General features: G+C 36.0%; 4 protein-coding genes across 4 annotated transcripts in view; all 4 read right to left on the reverse strand.

Moving 5' to 3' along the window:
• The window catches only part of LOC134846963 (CDKN2A-interacting protein-like), a 26,534-nt gene continuing 3,537 nt past the window's right edge, over positions 1–22,997 (reverse strand). Inside the window, exons 2-3 of the mRNA XM_063864423.1 lie at positions 2,422–2,629; positions 1–1,856 (exon numbers count right to left, since the gene is read on the reverse strand). Coding sequence (XP_063720493.1) covers positions 83–1,856; positions 2,422–2,618 — 1,971 coding nt within the window. The 5' untranslated portion in view covers positions 2,619–2,629 and the 3' untranslated portion in view covers positions 1–82. The remainder of the gene's footprint in view (positions 1,857–2,421; positions 2,630–22,997) is intronic.
• Positions 3,076–5,158, reverse strand: LOC134846141 (ataxin-7-like protein 3). Its single transcript, XM_063863369.1, has 2 exons — positions 4,393–5,158; positions 3,076–3,750 (listed from the first exon to the last, which is right to left on the reverse strand). The coding sequence occupies exons 1-2, from the start codon at positions 5,118–5,120 to the stop codon at positions 3,177–3,179; spliced, it is 1,302 nt and encodes a 433-aa protein (XP_063719439.1). The 5' UTR covers positions 5,121–5,158; the 3' UTR covers positions 3,076–3,176.
• LOC134846965 (DNA repair protein XRCC1-like) overlaps positions 12,453–22,997 on the reverse strand; it is a 23,729-nt gene continuing 13,184 nt past the window's right edge. Inside the window, exons 8-11 of the mRNA XM_063864424.1 lie at positions 14,257–14,379; positions 13,938–14,023; positions 13,396–13,753; positions 12,453–12,889 (exon numbers count right to left, since the gene is read on the reverse strand). Of these exons, the coding sequence (XP_063720494.1) occupies positions 12,703–12,889; positions 13,396–13,753; positions 13,938–14,023; positions 14,257–14,379 (754 nt within the window). The 3' untranslated portion in view covers positions 12,453–12,702. The remainder of the gene's footprint in view (positions 12,890–13,395; positions 13,754–13,937; positions 14,024–14,256; positions 14,380–22,997) is intronic.
• Positions 19,809–22,997, reverse strand: part of LOC134846966 (acidic leucine-rich nuclear phosphoprotein 32 family member A-like) — a 6,434-nt gene continuing 3,245 nt past the window's right edge. The window contains exon 3 of the mRNA XM_063864425.1: positions 19,809–20,656. Within this exon, the coding sequence (XP_063720495.1) occupies positions 19,934–20,656 (723 nt within the window). The 3' untranslated portion in view covers positions 19,809–19,933. The remainder of the gene's footprint in view (positions 20,657–22,997) is intronic.

Consider the following 22,997-nt stretch of genomic DNA (forward strand, 5'->3'; position numbering starts at 1 on the left):
TCACAAGGAAGTTCTAATTTGAATATAGGACCGATTAGCAATTATACGTCTAAGAGAATACAAAAACTAAAAGGTCAGTCTATTATCCAAAGACACCCATACTAATGATCTCTAGTTTTCCAAATTTTTGCCCAACTTGTTTTGCAAGCTCGAAAATATCTTCTGGATTGTACTTGACAGCAACTGTTAATTTTCTTTCCTCCCCTTTTCCAAAAGATTTCGTCTCCAAATTAATCCCGCTTCTTCGTTTCATAGCCTGAGCTGTTTGATGAATGAGAGCCCTTTCTGCGTTGTTGAATTCGGCCGAAAACACTATCGGCTCATCAGACCCAGAATAAGCGTAGTCTTCTAGTAACTTTTGCGCCGTTTCCTTTGTCAACCTTAACCCGTTGACACTTTTACGTGATATCTCATCTGTTAGACCTGCTCTTCGGACATTTGCGACCGCGGCAACCGGTTCCACGCGACCTTGTTGTTCTTTTCCCAGACCCGCCCCAGACCATCCCATTTTCATAAGCAATTTATGGCCCATATTTGACTGCGACAGGGAATCGCCCAGCGGAAGCGCTCCACTGTTTGTTATGTTAACGGGAAGTGGTTCTTCAGAAATCAGTTCTGTAGCTTCAAAATTCGACTCTTTCGCGTTCATATCTTCACGTTTTAAAACGATATTAGTATTTATTAATTTGTTGTACGCTTTCTTGGTGCATACTTTTTTCGCAGCTTCTTGTGAAACGCCAACCGCTGAACTTACCATCATATTTTGTATGCTTAAAACACATTTTACACTGTCACCCATTAATTGAAAATCAAAGAAATGTGGAATGTTGCCCCAGCTCAATGCGTTCATTATTATGGCATGTTCTAAATTTAGATTCATATCGCAAAACGGAACTACTAAGAGAACTCTTTGCAACGGCGAAGCATTTTGCTTCCTAATCCGGAAAGGTGGCGCTCTGAATTCAATAAGATTAAGAGGAATTTCTTGGTTTGAAATTTGGTTCGAAGAAACATTTGTTTTAGTGGAACCGTCAACTGTATCAAAAACTATTGGAGCATGCTTTGGCTTTTCTTTTTCTTTCGAAACTGCAATTGGTTTGAGAGACCGTTCTAGGATCGGTTTTTTAACAACTGGAACACTTTGTAACATATCTTCACTTTTAGTAAATATCATTTTGGTTTTTGCGGGTGCATTCATTTCAGCTGAATCCTCAAGATCGAAAACTATTTTCTCTGCTTTCTTTTTCTTCTTTTTAGGAACAGCCAATTCTGATTCGTCCTCGATAGTTATTACTTCTATTTTTTTGAAACTAGATTGCGACTCCGAAAGACTTTCAGTCGATTCGGCGTCTCGCTTTTTGCGCTTCTTTTTCTTAGTTTCACTCCCATCCTCTAGAACTTCAATTTCATTCGTCATTTCCGCTATCTTTGAAAATTTATTCTCATTACTTTTTACACTATTCAAACTATCTTCGCTTTTAGAAAAAGCCATATTTTTCGAACCACTTTTCGACTTCTTTTCTTTTGTGACAACTTCATTTGTTTCTGAAGAATTGAAGGCCTTGATACCTGCTGCCTCTTCCCGAACTTGCTCAATAGTATCTTGTGAAGCTTCGCCCTGGTCAAAACTAGTTTCAACCTTGCGTTTTTTGAATGGATTCTTTCCCACAATTGAAGTATCCGCCGGCTTAACCGACGTTGATTCTGTCGGCTGCGATGACTCATCATTCTCTTCGTGTTCGTCTGAGCCAGATGCTTTCACGAACTCTTTCGGAACTCCTCGAAGTTGAACCAAATTTTCGACTGTAAGTCCTTCCGATAATTGTTTGACTCGCTCTATCGTTGCTTTTGGATACCTTAAGAAAAAGAACTTGAACGAGTAGGCAGAAAACGATTACTTCTTACTTAAGAGGGTTGTTTGGTAATCTAGGTTGTTTGGTAATGACTACAACTCGGAGGCGGAGCAATAAGCAGCATGGTCTAAGAGCAGAAAAACAGAAAACTATTAACTTTTATTGATTTATACGGGCTAATTGATAAAAACAATTATCGGAATTGCGAAAAAAACCAAGAAAATGAATAAATCATGTAAAATAGTTTTTTCAGTGAATTTTTTTTAAATCTCAGTTAAATTACTCCAATTATGCATAAAAGATTAGTTAATTTGGTAATAATATCTATTCTTATACTTATTTTTACCGAATAGCTTTTAAAAGTAAATGTTTTTCTGCTCTTGGACCCATTGTGCTCTTAGACAATTCTGCTTATTGACTGGCCACCCTACAGCTCAATCATGTATGAGTCCAATCGTTCGTCAATGTTTCTCATCAGCTTACAATCCGCTTACAACCCTTTTCTAGTTTCGTATTAAATGCTATACAAAAATTGCTGCAAAAAATTGCCTTCCAACTTACTACCAACCTACATCCTAGGACCAGATTGTTGAGCCATGCCGACGATAAGGAGTCCAGTTCGAAGGGTTCCAAGGTGCCCCAGTGTCTGTCGAGGAACTGACGCCTGGTTTCCCACTCCCTGTCGCCCTCCCAGATCTTCCTCAGTTCCTCTATGGTCTCAACTGGCTTCCTCACAGGAGCCACAAAACCATGTTTACTTTTCATTGTTACAAACTGAAATAAATCACTCATAACCGACAATTCAAAAGCCTGTGACTGATGCTTACAGTGACAATAGGTTGTCGCGGAGCTCCAGCTTCAATTTTACAGAGTCGTCTAATTTCAAAAATAGGGATTTACTAAAATGAGCAAATAATTCATTTTGATATTGTATTAATTCCGAAAATTTTTCTATGACATTGGTAGGATTTATGGATACTCTTCTTAGAGTCAAACGATGACACAAAAATCCTGTTAACCATCCTTGAAAAAAGTCTCGACTGGTCCATACGTATGATATCTTAAAATTTACCTCAACCGAATGAAAAGAATAAAAAATTTGAAACACTAATTTGGAGCTACCCTTTAAAATCTTAAGAACGAAAACACGGAAAAAATTTCTTAACATCACTGTCGGAAAATGCACAAAAAAAAACAGGATAAAATGTTTCTTCAACAAATTTTTTACTTATATCATCCGAAAAATGTTTCGTATGGTTTTTTTAAGAACTGATTTCTAGTAGGTAAACATCTAAATATTTATAGTATTTTCGACAAATAAATCTATTTCCTCTTCTGTTTTTTGGAGCTCTTCGCTTTTCCCTTTGAGGGACTAATCTGCTCCATTCCCTTGCCTCTAGAAGACAGTCCGACATCTAAAATCTCAGGAACTGGAATCTCGTCTTTCTTAGATGCCAAAAACGATATCGAAGTATTGAAATCAGTGTCCACTTGAAACACATTCGAGGGGTAAGTTGGGATTCCATGTTCGGGTTCAATCACAGATTTTGTCCCCCAATTGCTCAAATTATCAAACACGTTTCCAATATTATCTCCGGGGTCAAGTAAGTTCGAACTTTCGCCAATCGAGTCATCTTGGGGTTCAATGTCAAAATCTCCAAACACCTCGTTCATAGAATCTGAGTTTCTGATTCTCGATTCAGTGACCTTTGACCTTTGAGGGTCAACCACGAACTCTTCCGACTCAAGGACGGAGTTGCGGAGCTCCAGACGTTGATAATCCGTATGTAATTTGCACTTGAGTGATTTGCGACACATTTTGGAGTGTTCATTCATGAGACTGGAAGGATCGACTACACCACACAGGCTCAGCAACACTTTCTGACAGTGATCCGCGCTAGAAACAAAAAATAGCAGTCAAAGTTGACGAGTTTATCAAATACTTTTTAGCAGTTTTATAAAGACGAGATTTTCTCATTTCTGTAGGGATTTTTTTCTTAAAAAAGATGGGGAAAGACCTGGGAAGCACAGATATGTGCGTTTCAGACCACAACAATTTATACCAATCAAAATCAAATCCACTTCGTTTATTTATCGAAGATGACACCGTTTATAGAAGATGACAGCGTTTAAAAAAACACTTAGTACTTTCGCTTCTTGCTTACGTTTTCCTTTTTCCTTTCCCATTTTGCTGATGATAGTAATAATGAATGATCAGTTTTAAAATCCAATGCTGATTTTATTTATCTTTAGTCATTATTTTGCCAATGGACCAAAGCTAATTTAACGGACGGAAGTTCCTCCCACCTTAAGAAATCAGCCCTTACATCACCCAGAACAATTTTTTCTCAATAATTTTTCATTTTGGTTAAAACCATTATAAATAAGTTTTAAACGAAAAGTTCGGTGCCAACCCAACACATAAACTTTAAAGTGGAATCGTAAAAATTTTGACAAAAACGTGTCTTCATCCGGTTTAAAACTTAAAAAACCTGCACTCTCGTAAAACTATTTATATACCCTGTAAATTATTACTAACTCGAGCGCCAGATACTCCGGGTACGAGTTGGCCGAATTCACAATTTTGACCGCCTCCTTGTACAGTTTCTGCTGACTGCCTCCCACTTTTTTCTTCTTCATCGGGTAACTATCGCCCCCCTCCGAACTAGACACGCCCATTGTGCCCTTTTTACTTTTCACACGCTGGTTTTTATGACTCGACGATGCCTTTTCACTACCGCTCGAGGGCGAGTTTGAATTCCTCGTTAACTCATTCAGCCCAAAAGCATCCAACATTCCGGGATCCCCGCCATGATTCATACTTGCACTATTGTTGCCATGATTGCCACTCATCTGGGTAAGTCTTCTGCTCGCAATTCTACTACTGCTTCGTCCCATACCCATACACTTTTCAAGATGAGGAGCTAAGCGGGTAGCCGCAACCATCCGTCCACAATTTGGACACGAGCAATCGATTTGTTTCTTCTGATTTAGAGGCATGCCGAAAATGTCACAGTACGGTAGCGTGCACAATGGTAATTTAGGAATGGATTCAATTCTAATTTGAGGATCAGTTTCGACTGTTGGTGCGTTAATTGAAGAAGAAGCAGAGCTGAACATATCGTCTAGATGGAAATAGTTTAACTTTATACTTCGATGAACTTCGAAAACAACTCCGATTGATAGTTCGTCAATGATGTCTTCAAGAGCGTCTAAGCATAAGTCGGAGAAAGTCGACGTTGATCCTACTGATTGTAATGTGTCCATTTTAATAATGCTGGATTTCAGCAAAGTCAACACAACAAAATCTAAAAACAATGAAATTGTCTTTTAGAGCTCTTAAAACTAAACTGATTGGGACAGGCAGAATACCTACGACACGCTCTTTAGCTGGTATGATGAACTCAGGCTCCAAAATTCGCATTAACACTAAAGTTGCTTTCGGAAAAACTATTACAAACGTCCTAATTTAACACTTTTTTCATTATGGTCTGGCACTAGCAGTATCATTGTCCAGTGTAACTCACAAAGTATGGGATACCAGCAAAAATATCTAGACGAAGATCAAATTTCCGCAGTTTTTCCTGCTTTTGTATCCATAGAAGATGCTATGTTCGGTTTTTAAGAACCGCAAACTATTCAAGCTAGATGAGATTATTTCAAATAGACAATTTACACGACCCAAAATTCAAATTATTTTGAGGAATTGTCAGATAACTTTGAACACATATGCGAAGCTGCTTTTAGCATAACAAGCAAATACTGGCAAAAGTGAGCTTTCAAATTTGAAAAAAAATATATATAACAAGCTTTGAAAGTTTTGAGAAAAAAATACCTAACCGACTGACAGTTGAAAAAATTTCAACGCAGAGGCGAATCGAAGCTTCTCACACTTGCGATACACGCAAACATAAAAAAAAACATAAGTCGGAAAAAAACTAGGCCTACTAAAACTTTCGAATGTCTCCATAAAAATTCATTCTTGTCAACATGCCAACCAAAACATTTCAATGTTTAATTAGAAACGAAACAAAACTTACGAAGCGGAAACAAAGCCGACAATCTTTGAGCAGATATCAGTTGAGCCGGAAAAAAATAGATTTTGTACTTAAGTTACAAGTCCCCCCTTAAAACAATAAATAACCCTTGCATGATTGCCAATCATCTGGATAAGTCTTCTGCTCGCAATTCTACTACTGCTTCGTCCCATACCCATACACTTTTCAAGATGAGGAGCTAAACGGGTAGCCGCAACCATCCGTCCACAATTTGGACACGAACAATCGATTTGTTTCTTCTGATTTAGAGGCATGCCGAAAATGTCACAATACGGTAGCGGGCACAATGGTAATTTAGGAATGGATTCAATTCTAATTTGAGGATCAGTTTCGACTGTTGGTGCGTTAATTGAAGAAGAAGCAGAGCTGAACATATCGTCTAGATGGAAATAGTTTAACTTTATACTTCGATGAACTTCGAAAACAACTCCGATTGATAGTTCGTCAATGATGTCTTCAAGAGCGTCTAAGCATAAGTCGGAGAACGTCGACGTTGATCCTACTGATTGTAATGTGTCCATTTTAATAATGCTGGATTTCAGCAAAGTCAACACAACAAAATCTAAAAACAATGAAATTGTCTTTTAGAGCTCTTAAAACTAAACTGATTGGGACAGGCAGACTACCTACGACACGCTCTTGAGCTGGTATGATGAACTTGGGCTCCAAAATTTGCATTAACACTAAAGTTGCTTTCGGAAAAACTATTACAAACGTCCTAATTTAACACTTTTTTCATTATGGTCTGGCACTAGCAGTATCATTGTCCAGTGTAACTCACAAAGTATGGGATACCAGCGAAAATATCTAGACGAAGATCAAATTTCCGCAGTTTTTCCTGCTTTTGTATCCATAGAAGATGCTATGTTCGGTTTTTAAGAACCGCAAACTATTCAAGCTAGATGAGATTATTTCAAATAGACAATTTACACGACCTAAAATTCAAATTATTTTGAGGAATTGTCAGATAACTTTGAACACATATGCGAAGCTGCTTTTAGCATAACAAGCAAATACTGGCATAAGTGAGCTTTCAAATTTGAAAAAATATATATAACAAGCTTTGAAAGTTGAGAAAAAAATACCTAACCGACTGACAGTTGAAAAAATTTCAACGCAGAGGCGAATCGAAGCTTCTCACACTTGCGATACACGCAAACATAAAAAAAAAACATAAGTCGGAAAAAAACTAGGCCTACTAAAACTTTCGAATGTCTCCATAAAAATTCATTCTTGTCAACATGCCAACCAAAACATTTCAATATTAAATTAGAAACGAAACAAAACTTACGAAGCGGAAACAAAGCCGACAATCTTTGAGCAGATATCAGTTGAGCCGGAAAAAAATAGATTTTGTACTTAAGTTACAAGTCCCCCCTTAAAACAATAAATAACCCTTGCATGATTGCCACTCATCTGAGTAAGTCTTCTGCTAGCAATTCTACTACTGCTTCGTCCCATACCCATACACTTTTCAAGATGAGGAGCTCAACGGGTAGCCGCAACCATCCGTCCACAATTTGGACACGAACAATCGATTTGTTTCTTCTGATTCAGAGGCATGCCGAAAATGTCACAGTACGGTAGCGTGCACAATGGTAATTTAGGAATGGATTCAATTCTAATTTGAGGATCAGTTTCGACTGTTGGTGCGTTAATTGAAGAAGAAGCAGAGCTGAACATATCGTCTAGATGGAAATAGTTTAACTTTATACTTCGATGAACTTCGAAAACAACTCCGATTGATAGTTCGTCAATGATGTCTTCAAGAGCGTCTAAGCATAAGTCGGAGAAAGTCGACGTTGATCCTACTGATTGTAATGTGTCCATTTTAATAATGCTGGATTTCAGCAAAGTCAACACAACAAAATCTAAAAACAATGAAATTGTCTTTTAGAGCTCTTAAAACTAAACTGATTGGGACAGGCAGAATACCTACGACACGCTCTTTAGCTGGTATGATGAACTCAGGCTCCAAAATTCGCATTAACACTAAAGTTGCTTTCGGAAAAACTATTACAAACGTCCTAATTTAACACTTTTTTCATTATGGTCTGGCACTAGCAGTATCATTGTCCAGTGTAACTCACAAAGTATGGGATACCAGCGAAAATATCTAGACGAAGATCAAATTTCCGCAGTTTTTCCTGCTTTTGTATCCATAGAAGATGCTATGTTCGGTTTTTAAGAACCGCAAACTATTCAAGCTAGATGAGATTATTTCAAATAGACAATTTACACGACCCAAAATTCAAATTATTTTGAGGAATTGTCAGATAACTTTGAACACATATGCGAAGCTGCTTTTAGCATAACACGCAAATACTGGCAAAAGTGAGCTTTCAAATTTGAAAAAATATATATATAACAAGCTTTGAAAGTTTTGAGAAAAAAATACCTAACCGACTGACAGTTGAAAAAATTTCAACGCAGAGGCGAATCGAAGCTTCTCACACTTGCGATACACGCAAACATAAAAAAAAACATAAGTCGGAAAAAAACTAGGCCTACTAAAACTTTCGAATGTCTCCATAAAAATTCATTCTTGTCAACATGCCAACCAAAACATTTCAATATTTAATTAGAAACGAAACAAAACTTACGAAGCGGAAACAAAGCCGACAATCTTTGAGCAGATATCAGTTGAGCCGGAAAAAAATAGATTTTGTACTTAAGTTACAAGTCCCCCCTTAAAACAATAAATAACCCTTGCATGATTGCCAATCATCTGGATAAGTCTTCTGCTCGCAATTCTACTACTGCTTCGTCCCATACCCATACACTTTTCAAGATGAGGAGCTAAACGGGTAGCCGCAACCATCCGTCCACAATTTGGACACGAACAATCGATTTGTTTCTTCTGATTTAGAGGCATGCCGAAAATGTCACAATACGGTAGCGGGCACAATGGTAATTTAGGAATGGATTCAATTCTAATTTGAGGATCAGTTTCGACTGTTGGTGCGTTAATTGAAGAAGAAGCAGAGCTGAACATATCGTCTAGATGGAAATAGTTTAACTTTATACTTCGATGAACTTCGAAAACAACTCCGATTGATAGTTCGTCAATGATGTCTTCAAGAGCGTCTAAGCATAAGTCGGAGAACGTCGACGTTGATCCTACTGATTGTAATGTGTCCATTTTAATAATGCTGGATTTCAGCAAAGTCAACACAACAAAATCTAAAAACAATGAAATTGTCTTTTAGAGCTCTTAAAACTAAACTGATTGGGACAGGCAGACTACCTACGACACGCTCTTGAGCTGGTATGATGAACTTGGGCTCCAAAATTTGCATTAGCACTAAAGTTGCTTTCGGAAAAACTATTACAAACGTCCTAATTTAACACTTTTTTCATTATGGTCTGGCACTAGCAGTATCATTGTCCAGTGTAACTCACAAAGTATGGGATACCAGCGAAAATATCTAGACGAAGATCAAATTTCCGCAGTTTTTCCTGCTTTTGTATCCATAGAAGATGCTATGTTCGGTTTTTAAGAACTGCCAACTATTCAAGCTAGATGAGATTATTTCAAATAGACAATTTACACGACCTAAAATTCAAATTATTTTGAGGAATTGTCAGATAACTTTGAACACATATGCGAAGCTGCTTTTAGCATAACAAGCAAATACTGGCATAAGTGAGCTTTCAAATTTGAAAAAATATATATAACAAGCTTTGAAAGTTTTGAGAAAAAAATACCTAACCGACTGACAGTTGAAAAAATTTCAACGCAGAGGCGAATCGAAGCTTCTCACACTTGCGATACACGCAAACATAAAAAAAAATTAGTCGGAAAAAAACTAGGCCTACTAAAACTTTCGAATGTCTCCATAAAAATTCATTCTTGTCAACATGCCAACCAAAACATTTCAATATTTAATTAGAAACGAAACAAAACTTACGAAGCGGAAACAAAGCCGACAATCTTTGAGCAGATATCAGTTGAGCCGGAAAAAAATAGATTTTGTACTTAAGTTACAAGTCCCCCCTTAAAACAATAAATAACCCTTGCATGATTGCCAATCATCTGGATAAGTCTTCTGCTCGCAATTCTACTACTGCTTCGTCCCATACCCATACACTTTTCAAGATGAGGAGCTAAACGGGTAGCCGCAACCATCCGTCCACAATTTGGACACGAACAATCGATTTGTTTCTTCTGATTTAGAGGCATGCCGAAAATGTCACAATACGGTAGCGGGCACAATGGTAATTTAGGAATGGATTCAATTCTAATTTGAGGATCAGTTTCGACTGTTGGTGCGTTAATTGAAGAAGAAGCAGAGCTGAACATATCGTCTAGATGGAAATAGTTTAACTTTATACTTCGATGAACTTCGAAAACAACTCCGATTGCTAGTTCGTCAATGATGTCTTCAAGAGCGTCTAAGCATAAGTCGGAGAACGTCGACGTTGATCCTACTGATTGTAATGTGTCCATTTTAATAATGCTGGATTTCAGCAAAGTCAACACAACAAAATCTAAAAACAATGAAATTGTCTTTTAAAGCTCTTAAAACTAAACTGATTGGGACAGGCAGACTACCTAAGACACGCTCTTGAGCTGGTATGATGAACTTGGGCTCCAAAATTTGCATTAACACTAAAGTTGCTTTCGGAAAAACTATTACAAACGTCCTAATTTAACACTTTTTTCATTATGGTCTGGCACTAGCAGTATCATTGTCCAGTGTAACTCACAAAGTATGGGATACCAGCGAAAATATCTAGACGAAGATCAAATTTCCGCAGTTTTTCCTGCTTTTGTATCCATAGAAGATGCTATGTTCGGTTTTTAAGAACCGCAAACTATTCAAGCTAGATGAGATTATTTCAAATAGACAATTTACACGACCCAAAATTCAAATTAATTTGAGGAATTGTCAGATAACTTTGAACACAAATGCGAAGCTGCTTTTAGCATAACAAGCAAATACTGGCATAAGTGAGCTTTCAAATTTGAAAAAATATATATAACAAGCTTTGAAAGTTTTGAGAAAAAAATACCTAACCGACTGACAGTTGAAAAAATTTCAACGCAGAGGCGAATCGAAGCTTCTCACACTTGCGATACACGCAAACATAAAAAAAAATAAGTCGGAAAAAAACTAGGCCTACTAAAACTTTCGAATGTCTCCATAAAAATTCATTCTTGTCAACATGCCAGCCAAAACATTTCAATATTTAATTAGAAACGAAACAAAACTTACGAAGCGGAAACAAAGCCGACAATCTTTGAGCAGATATGAGTTGAGCCGGAAAAATATAGATTTTGTACACCAATTACAAGTACCGCCTTAAAACAATAAATAACCCTTGCACCTATGAAGAAACTTGCTTACAGCAACAAGAAAATCAGTGATGAGGCAACTAAGCCAACGAAAATTGAGCTAACAAGAAAATCCAGCAATTTTTCCGGAAAAAATATTCGATTTCATTCAGACTGAAAAAAAACAAGGTCCGTCCCGTACTTGAACCTTAGACTGTAGGGTGCAAAAGCAACCACGTTACCTCTAGGCCAAGCGGGAACGAGCCGTGAAGTTGATAAGGTTCAATAACAAAGCAAGAAAGGAAAGCAATTAAGATTTGTAAGAAAAGTTGTTTACGGGAAAAACAAGTCAAGTTCGCGATTACAAGACACTTGTTCTCGCAAGCGGAATGAACAAGAATACCAAAAAAATTGGAGAAAAATTCAAAGAAAAAAAAATGACCTCAAAGCTCTTTGATTTTCAAGAATCGTTAAAAGTTGACACCTTTTTCGATCAAACTAGCACAATTAGAAATTCATCGATACTGTCTTTCGTTCTGCTGAGAAATATCAAAACTACAACCCACTGATGACAAAGCAATTTTGAAGAGCGCAATTTGCATCCCTTTTGGTGAGTGACATTGAATTGAGCTTAAAAAATTCAAATTACAAATCGCGAAAAATAAAATTTGAGCGTGAACAAATTTTGTGATCCGAAAAAAGTATAAAAAAAATCAACAAACAAAATAAGTATCCGCACTTCCTTCACTGACATATAATTAGCAACTTAATCGCTCGCCAATTAAATTGAGCAAAAATTTGTGCCAGTTAGCTTAGAAAAAAAGCGAACTCGCATTATACCGCACGCATTTGCGTGAGTAAATATGAAATTAAAAAACGATTGCGTTTGATAGCCTTTCCTGTATTTGATTTAAGTTTTGCTTGTCTAAATAATTTAGAAGTTCGAATTCAAACTTTTTTATTAACCATTTTTGAATGAAAAGTTCTTGGCGGCCTTGTCTATTTTTGACTAAAAATAAGCATTTTCAAATGAACAAAAATTGCGTCAGAAACTACGCAGCACCTTGTTCTCCGATATTGCTATATGCGCTTAAAGAATGATTTCTGAATAATCTAGTCCAACCCTGATTTTCAATTGCAATTAGATTTTTAGAAGCAATTAAATTTCCAAATTTCGTGCGTCGGGAGAGGGCCTCTCAATTTATTGTCGAAAAATAACTAAAACTTCACTTGAAAACAAGGAGCAACAATAAAATTCACTGTGTTAAATCAACTAAACTAATTCCAGACAGAAAAATATTTCATCATTTTATTTCACCATTTCAGTTTTAAAATTATATAGACGCGAATCAAAATCCAATTAGAGTAAACATATAGCTCTCGAACGAAAATTAAGTTTTTTCTACCATGTATCAGTTCAGGCAAAATCTGACCAATGAGGCAATAATCAATCGAGTCATGATGTTTTTTTTTTCATTTCATTCACTACTGCCACTTCCTTTCTCCTTTTAGATCACGTGGGTGGCACTAGGTGGTACTGCAGAGGGACTGCCTTCTGCTGTGAGTCACAGGCTGTGAGCCAAGAGGGCCTCACAAACTGCACTGATGAGTTGTCCTCCAGCACCTGGTCAAACTTGTCACTCCAACTCTCACTAGTCACTATGTAGTTTACATCTTCGCCCATGTAGTCCATAAGCACACTGATAAACATGCATTTAGTATAAAAAGATACAAGAAAGTAGTGCTTGATAAATTTTGATTTATGATTCGATCTCACCTCGCAAATATTTTATCAACTTTCCTTCTTCGAATCAAATCATAAGAAGACACAGAGCCACTTGACTTCGGATAACTATACTTTTTGCTCCTCTTTTCATTCTTGTCAAAAAAAATATAAATTTTGTTCGATGATACAAGTTTGTATTTGCTCAAAGTTCTTGATAGTTTTTTTTATGATAGCTGATGTGTTCGAGCATCAAAATACAAATGAATTTACAAAAAATGAACTTAAAAATATGAACTTAAAAAAACTTAAATTTGTTTCATGATGCAAGTTTGCATTTGTTGAAAGTTCTTGATAGTTTTTTTTATGATACCTGATAATGTTTGAGCATCGAATCAAAAATAAACTTTAAATTGAGCTCGGCATTTTTTGTTTTAAAGGCAGGTATTCTTACACAGTTTTCTGTGTTACGAGAAAACATACCCGTTATAGGCTATGATCAACCTCTTCATCATTCGCCTTAGTTCAGAGTCGAAACTTCCGAACAAAAGAAACTTCCGTCTTTTGAAAAAATCAGGCAACGGAGGCAGCTCCACATTTTCCAAATTCAAAGCCTCTGTTTTATCTGGAGTTTCTTTTTTTGTCGGCTTTGTTGGCATCGAGACTAACTGGTCGTCTTCATTTTCCATGTCCTGATATGGATCATACTCTTCGTCTGTTTCGACGTCATAAGCCGAATCACTTTCTTCCTCTTTCATTTGACCCCTCGCTTTTGAAGTATTGCGTGAGGTCCGTATAGTTTGAGACTCTTTCTTTTCAGAAAACGTACTCGATTTAGGCTCTAAATAATCGGACAGGCAAATGATTTTGATATCAAAAAATCAATATTGATAATACAACCCCTGTAAGATCCAATTTTATTTTCTTGATCATTATGGTTTTGCAGAATTGAGTCTGTCCAAATTCTTTTGAAACAATTACAATTAATATTTTGAAACAGTTAGAGTAATCTCAAACATATTAACCATTAGCATCACTGTTGTCGCCTTCTGAAGAAGCTTTTATCTCTGGTTCATCCTTTGTTTGGTCGGAGAGCGGAATCAGCGAGTAGCTGAAAACGATATTTCATCTTTTAAATATGACCAACAGCAAGAAAAAATAATAATCAACTTTTTGTCGTTAATCTGGTTTTTCCAGAATAATGAAGATCTTTTCCTGTTTCCTCAACCTTTTTGAAAAAAAAAATGCAAAAAGAGAATTCATAGATCTGAAAATTGATTTAAAGGAAAATCTGGTCCAATTTTGTTCACTTCTCAGTGGCAAGTTTAATGTTGAAGAACATACTTGGTGAGGTTGTGTCGGGTTCTGTTTTGATGGCAATCCAGAATCCATTCTTTTTTCACTATGTGCGCAGAGGGAGAGCTCTTCTGCACCTGATTGAATTTGGGCGTGTTGGCGAACGCGCATCTAAAAGTAAACACCATGTGCTATGTTTTCGCTTCTCAAGCATAGCCAGGCCCACTATACTAGTAATAAAAATTACTAATACCACAATAAATGACCGATTAATCTATAGTTTATGGCACAATCAGGCATGTTAACGGACTGCCCGTATCGGTTTAAAGCCCCGAATTTTCCGACTGCCCTTAAATCAAAGAAAAAATGTGATAAGAGTTTTTCAAAAAAGAAAAATAATGATTTTGTCTCTATTTCATCCCCCCACACGCCAGGTAAAGTTACGCGTTGATTAATTTTGCTTCTAGTTTAGTATTAAAAATACCAAAATGCCTCCCTCAATTAAAAAAAGGGATTTGTAAAAACAAATATATCACGCGTTAATTATCCCAAATTGGCAATTTTCAGAAGAAAAATCAGAACGTTCACAAACACTCCGTCTCTTTCTTCGGAAGTCGGAAAGTTACTTTTTTTCATGGATAACTGGCTAGAATAAAATTGAACTAATGAAAAAATTTTTACCATATCCGAATCAGAACAACTCCAGCAAAAGTTATGTGTTGGTACAACTGCCAGGTCTTTTCGGTTATATTCCCCCCCCCCCTCAGTGGATAAATTTGGCAATTCAAATTTTGAGTTGAAATTAAAAGCGAGTGAAACAATCAATTAAACGCCAATTGCGTGCAATTAGCAGCTGCTCGATTAAGATACCTTGTGATAAATTTGCCATATACTGTTGTTTCCTAATCGAGCAGCTGCAAAGTGCACGCGAGTGATATTTAATATTTTGTTTCACTCGCTTTCACGTTTTCAATTTCGACTCAAAATTCGAATTGCCAAATTTATCTACTTAGGGGGGGGGGGTATAACCGAAACTACCCGGACTGCCGATAAAACCTGGGAAGATGACTCGAACCAAAAAAATATGTCAAAAAAAATTCCGAAACTCGATGTTTTTAAGTTTAGCATACCCACCATCGCCCATTAAATGACAAATTTGACGTGAACAAACCGGTATAAGATTGGCGGACACCTTTACAGCCAACGGATCAACCATACAATTCCGCCCCTCTCCCCCCCCCCCCCCCCCCCCAATTGATTTAGGGGGGATAAAATACGGGTTTTTCAGAAATTAACTTTCAGGATAAAATAACTTGATCCAATTGATCGAAAAAATTTTATCGATACAAAATAATGATTAGTATTTCAGGTTATTAACAGTATGAAATAGCTGTTCCGTATAAAAAACTTTTCTCGAGTCGTATACTCTGGGCGCTTATTTGAAATGAATATGTTATGCGGAATTTAAGTTCAAATTACTACATGCTTGGGGTGGACATTCTACGATAGGTCACTGAGGAGTTAAATTGTACGGTTGATACCAGCCAAATAAACAGTTTAGGCTTCAAAAAATCAAAAAGGAAACTATGAAAAGTTGGAGTTGGTTTACGACCAGCAGGAACCCAATTATTGTATTAAACGTTTTTTCCACGAAAATAATCGTCGAGAGCATAATTGCCTCCCTTCTTTTCCCGGCAAATGAAATAAAAATGAACTTGAAAAGAAATCAAGAATGAATTTGCGAAAAATCAAATTTGAGCGTGAAGCAAGACTTCCAAAAAAGCGAAAAAACAAAATCAGAACGGCCTCACTGCGTCCATTGATACTTACTACAATTTTGAAAAACGTATTTATTCCGTTGTTTTTTCCAATATGATTCTAAGAATCAAATCCAATTTTGAAACTTCAAAAAAATCATTTTTTTGCCTTTCTTGTTGAAGAGATATATTGGAGCTCCCATATGAAAATCCAATTGAAAGTTGAGTCAAAATTTAAACAGCCAAATATAACCGCGCACCAGTTGAAGGTTTTTAACAATCAAAATCAAATGCATTTATTGTTCCGACTTTCGATACGAAAGTAACGGAATATTTGTGCTCGGGGGGGGTTTTTTTCAGACAAATTTCGACTTTTTAACTAACCATTTTCGACGGATTTTTTTAAATATCATTCAAAAGGTATTGTTGTCCTGAGCTTAAATTTGAAAAGATATTTCACCTGTGATTATTTTTCGTAAGTTATGAGGGTTTAAAGATTGCCATTTTGGCCATTTTGACCAATTTGGGACAATTAACGCGCGATATATAATTCACGCTATTAACGAGTAAGCGGAGATTTAATCCGTCTTATAAATCGTTCCAAATTGGTTGAATGAAGCTTGTTTGCCATAATTGATTTGTTACAAGAAACGAATTCTATCTTTTTGTAATTTATATGGCGTGTGGGGGGATGATTTTCATAAAAAATTTCAAATTTTAGAAAAAAAAATTTTCATTTTATTTTATTTCATTTCATTTTTTTATGTTATTACTGCTGCTCCATAAACCTTAAAAAGCATTCGGAACATTCAGGGCTTCGCCCTGATACGAGCAGTGTTGTCTCTTTTTATATACTATGAACAATGGATATATGCTGCGTTGATTTTAGATGGGAATGAAATCAGCTGGACTTCTACATGCTTAGGAAAACTTGATTCTCTACAGAAAATTTATTAAACCCCCCCCCAAGTGGATAAATTTGGCAATTCAAATTTTGAGTTGAAATTTAAAGCGAGTGAAACAAACAATTAAACACCAATTACGTGCAATTAGCAGCTGCTCGATTAGGAAACCTAGTGATAAATTTGCCATATACTGTTGTTTCCTAATCGAGCAGCTGCAAAGTGCACGCGAGTGATATTTAATATTTTGTTTCACTCGCTTTCACGTTTTCAATTTCGACTCAAAATTCGAATTGCCAAATTTATCTACTTAGGGGGGGGGGGTATAACCGAAACTACCCGGACTGCCGATAAAACCTGGGAAGATGACTCGAACCAAAAAAATATGTCAAAAAAAATTCCGAAACTCGATGTTTTTAAGTTTAGCATACCCACCATCGCCCATTTAATGACAAATTTGACGTGAACAAACCGGTATAAGATTGGCGGAGACCTTTACAGCCAAAGGATCAACCATACAATTCCCCCCTTCCCCCCGGTTTTTCAGAAATACCGGTTTTTCAGAAATTAACTTTCAGGATAAAATAACTTGATCCAATTGATCGAAAAAATTTTATCGATACAAAATAATGATTAGTATTTCAGGTTATTAACAGTATAAAATAGCTGTTCCGTATAAAAAACTTTTCTCGAGTCGTATACTCTGGGCGCTTATTTGAAATGAATATGTTATGCGGAATGTTCAAATTACTACATGCTTGGGGTGGACATTCTACGATAGGTCACTGAGGAGTTAAATTGTACGGTTGATACCAGCCAAATAAACAGTTTAGGCTTCAAAAAATCAAAAAGGAAACTATGAAAAGTTGGAGTTGGTTTACGACCAGCAGGAACCCAATTATTGTATTAAACGAAATTCAAAATGCAAAAATGCTCAAAGTATGTCGGTGAAATCACTCTCACTACATGTACTAATTCTTCACCTTTGTAAAAACAAATTCTAGTACCCGTTTACCAGACACCTGCTCTCGCAAATGTAATAAAACATAGCCAACAGACAGTTGGAAAAGGGCCACAGTCAATGAACGCAACAGAAAAAAAATACCGACATTGAAAAAATACCGTTTTATGGAAATAACTCAACTTTTGAATTTCAAAGAAAAAAATGATTTATGACTGCCACTTTTTCAATAAATATGACCGAATTTGAGAAAACTGGACCAACAGGTATTTTTTTGCTGTTAAATCTGATAATTAAATTCTACTTACGAAACTAGAAGTCGATTACGTTTTCGTGACCTTTACGCTTTTTTTTGTTCGACAGTGGAGTTTGCCTTCCTTTAAACAAAGGAAACAAACTGCACTTAAAAAGAAATCAAAACTCAAACCGCGAAAAATGAAATTGATCCTGAAAAAAAATCATTGCGACCTATATAGGAGTCTGAACTACGTTCATCGACTCTTAATTAATAATATCCAACTTGAACATCAAGAAAATGCAACTATTTGCGTCATTCCATCTGTTGCTGTACGAGAATTAGCTTTCAGCTCCACTGGAACATAAACTTAAGCCCTCGAAAACAATGAATGAGCGAAATTGACAAAGTTGTAGAAAAAAAACACAATCCAATTGAGTAAATATTTCGAAAATTTTCAATTAATATAGAGACCAAAGCTAACAAAAAAAATGGAAACGCATAACCGAACTAGAAAAAAAAACATTTCCTAAAAAAATTATGGACCCTTAAAGCTGTGAATTTAAAGAATTTTGTATGAGTGACACTTTTCGATTAAAACAACTCAAAGTTGAGCATAAAATATTATTAATAGGTAAATTCTTCTTTCCTTGGGAATTGCAAAAAAAGAAAATCCATATTTGAAATATGTAATCTTATACGTTTTTTCCACGAGAATAATCATCGAGAGCCTAATTGCCTCCCTTCTTTTCCCGGCAAATGAATTTAAATTGAACTTGAAAAGAAATCAAGAATGAATTTGCGAAAAATCAAAATTGAGCGTGAAGCAAGACTTCCAAAAAAAGCGAAAAAACAAAATCAGAACGGCCTCACTACGTCCATTGATACTTACTACAATTTTGAAAAACGTATTTATTTCGTTGTTTTTTCCAATATGATTCTAAGAATCAAATCCAATTTTGAAACTTCAAAAAAAAACATTTTTTTGCCTTTCTTGTTGAAGAGATATATTGGAGCTCCCATATGAAAATCCAATTGAAAGTTGAGTCAAAATTTAAACAGCCAAATATAACCGCGCACAAGTTGAAGGTTTTTAACAATAAAAATCAAATGCATTTATTGTTCCGACTTTCGATACGAAAGTAACGGAATATTTGTGCTCGGGGTGGGTTTTTTTCTTCAGACAAATTTCGACTATTTAACTAGCCATTTTCGACGGATTTTTTTTTATATCATTCAAAAGGTATTGTTGTCTTGAGCTTAAATTTGAAAAGATATTTCACCTGTGAATATTTTTCGTAAAGTTATGAGGGTTTAAAGGTTGCCATTTTGACCAATTTGGGACAATTAACGCGCGATATATAATTCACGCTATTAACGCGTAAGCGAAGATTTAATCCGTCTTATAAATCGTTCCAAATTGGTTGAATGAAGCTTATTTGACATAATTGATTTGTTACAAGGAACGAATTCTATCTTTTTCTACTTTATATGGCGTGTGGGGGGATGATTTTCATAAAAAATTTCAAATTTTATAAAAAAAAAATTCATTTTGTTTTATTTCATTTCATTTTTTTATGTTATTACTGCTGCTCCATAAACCTTAAAAGGCATTCGGAACATTCAGGGCTTCGCCCTGATACGAGCAGTCTTGTCTCTTTTTATATACTATGCACAATGGATATATGCTGCGTTGATTTTAGATGGGAATGAAATCAGCTGGACTTCTACATGCTTCGGAAAACTTGATTCTCTACAGTAAATTTATTGAAATCCAAACCAAAAAAATCGAATGAACCTTAACCAAACAAATGCATCCTTTATCCGAAACAAATTGAAGATTAGATTTAATGATTTAAAAACTCATTTTTTAATCATGGTATTCGCTATTGCCATATAGGGGCTCTTGTGACATGTAATCCAGTTTGTCGTACAATCTTCTTCTCTGGTAATGCTGGTACACTTTGTTGGCCATCAAAACAGAGGCGGTCACTGCCGCTACCACACAGAAAACAGAGATTAGAATCAGTCCTATTTCGTCCGATGGATGGGCCAGAGCTGAGTTCAGATTGGACGAGATCGAATCAAAACTGTTGCCTGCTTCTTCTGTGTTATCGTCTTCATCAGTGAAGTTTTCTTCATCGCCCATGGGCTTTAAAACAGCATCAAAAAAGTCATCATACTCGATATCGCCTGAATTTTTGTTCGATTCTTCATAAAAGTCATCATCTTCGTAATCGCCATCTTCGTAATCACCATCTTCGTACTCGTAGCCTTCGTCCGATTCGTCGCCATAAGACTCTTCAGATGTCGTTTCTGACTCCTCCCCCGAATTATCAAGGAATTCTTCAGACCCACCGTCAGTTTCTCCCGATTCACTTTCGTCTTCTTCGGATTCATCGTCAGCTTCAACGGATTCACCTTCGGAATCTTGGTCTGATTCCTCGATGGATTCATTGTCGGATTCTTCGCCTGATTCACTGGATTCCTCGTCTTCAGTTTCCGCGGACGGGGATGTTTGAGAGAAGTTCGCCTCAGATTCTTCCACTCCGTGGAAGTCTTCGATAAATATGACGAATGTGCTCTCCTCGCTCTGAAACGACTAAATATGTATACTTCCATACAATTTACAGTAAAAGCTTGTTTACAATAAGACTGCACCAATTTACATTCAGAAGCTTCTGAGATTGCTTATTGCAATTTAGCTACTAAAGTATATCGAAAAAGGATACTACTTGAAAAAAATCTACTTCGACTTTTTTCGAAGAAAGAGACAGAATATTTGTGCTCGGGTTGGTTTTTTTATCCAGACAAATTACGACATATTAACCAGCAATGTTTAACAGAGGTTTTTTTACATCATTCGAAAGGTATTGTCGGATTTTTTTCTCGAAAGGTATTGTTGTCCTGAGCTTATATGTAAAAAGATAGTTTACCTGTGATTTTTTTATTCGCGCTTATTAGGCCAACTTGCTAATTAGGCCAACTTGGGACAATTAACGCGCGCTATAATTCGCGCTTTTAATGCGTACGTGGAGATTTAATCCGTCTTAGAAAATTGGTTGAAGCAGGCTAGTTGTAATAATTGTTACGCTACTAGGTGCAAAATCTATCACTTTGCTTTTAATACGGCGTGAGGGACAATGATTTACAAAAAAAAGAACAGAAAAGGGCCTTTATAGTGCTTCGGAAGAGCTTGAAAATTCATTAAGATCGGCCTAAAAAACCGATTCAATGTTCGAGAACGAGAACTTTTTAAACAGAAAATGCCCGACAAAAAAACTTGAACAGCGCTTGCGTGACTATTCTTAACGGTGTTTGGAAATCCAAATAATGTTAGCCTAGTCGCTAAAACAGATACCTAAACGTACAGTACAGCTGATTATACCGAAACAGATAAAATAAACTTAGATAAAATAAATCAGGTTAAAGCTCTTTCAATTTCAAGAACAATTTATGACAGACTTTGTTATGATAAAATCAACTAAATTACAAAAAACTGTAGCACTGGGTAAACGTTCTACTACGCTGAGAAATCTAAAAAATAAAGTCACTTTCAAAACTAAAAGTCGTTCCCGCTTTTTTCGCGCCATTTCTGCTATCGTAATATGAGAGCGCAACTCACCTAACTTTAGCAGACGAACTTGACTTGAGCTCAAAAAGTGCACATATAACTGAAGGCATTCATAAATGCAGGAAGATGTATGAATGCATTTCTATAGTTATTAGAGTATTTTAGGACTTTTCCTGAACAAAAAAAATATATAGAGAAAACCCATAAAAAAAACTAATATAAAAACAGAAAATCTATGTAAACACTTAGATTTAATCTATGTAAATAAAAAAGAAAATCTATGTAAATAAAAGATAAAAGCAAGGAGAATTCCCCAAAAATCGGATACTTATACGCATTGACTTTCAACAAGACTGCTAGTATCAGCGCGAACCCCTGAATGTTCCGATTGCGAACCCCTGAATGTACCGATTGCATTTTGCTTTCTTTGAAGTAGTTTGAATTAAAACAATGGATGAAAATTTCAAAAAGAGAAAAATATATATATATTTTTTGAAAAATATCGCTCACACGCTTTGTAAAGTACAAAGTGATATATTTTGCATAGTGCAAAGTATTAAATAGATCAAAGAGAGAGCGTCAAACCAATTTGGAACTATTTTTTAAGACAAATAAGACTGCTTGTATAACACGGCGAAGCCCTGATTGTTTCGACTGCCTTTTGGGGCCAATTTAAAAGTTGTGGTTAAACTGACAAAAAATTGAAACTGACAAATTCTTTTTTCTCCTCAACTTACCTCCCACAAAGGGGATGTAAATTACAAAGGGATATTTACCGTCTCGTAATCTCCGGGTGAGGGATAATAATAAGCAAAAAAAATTTGCCTCATTTCAAATTGGAACGATTTAATCCGCCGCCTACTATTATGTTTCGGATAGTTTTTAAAAAATCCCGTCAGAAATGCTTAATTAGAAGCTAGAAAATTGAAATGCTTAATTAGAAGCTAGAAAATTGACTGAAGAAAAAAACCGACCCACGCATAAATATTACACTCTTTCTTCGAAAGTCGGAAGAATAAGACTGTGAATTAGACTGAGAACAAATTTATACTGAAGTACAAGACATCTCGTGTATCAGGGCAAAGCCCGGAATGTTCCGACTGCCTCTTAATCCATATCGAATAATTTTTCGGGAAGAGAAAATATTGAAAAACTATAAATTTTGGACAATATCAAACATCAAGGGTAAAAACTTGAGTCGTACAAAATTAATATGATCAAAGAGCTAGAGTCAATTCAATTTGGAACCATTTTGTTGTGCGATATAATTCGCCTCGCATAAATAATTTGTGTCACCCTTTCAGGATTATGGATAAAATCTGAAAAGTGCACATAAATTAGTCCGGAGCATGGCCACTTC

Source organism: Symsagittifera roscoffensis, chromosome 5 (genome assembly GCF_963678635.1).
Source record: "Symsagittifera roscoffensis chromosome 5, txSymRosc1.1, whole genome shotgun sequence".
NCBI classification, from domain to species: domain Eukaryota; kingdom Metazoa; phylum Xenacoelomorpha; order Acoela; family Convolutidae; genus Symsagittifera; species Symsagittifera roscoffensis.

Bases quoted from the DNA above. Each gene is read 5' to 3' on its own strand.
- LOC134846141 (XM_063863369.1), bottom strand. From the start codon at position 5,120: ATGGACACATTACAATCAGTAGGATCAACGTCGACTTTCTCCGACTTA. The intron at 3,751-4,392 runs GTTAGTAATAAT...TTTTGTTTCTAG, and splicing joins CCGGAGTATCTGGCGCTCGA to CGCGGATCACTGTCAGAAAG.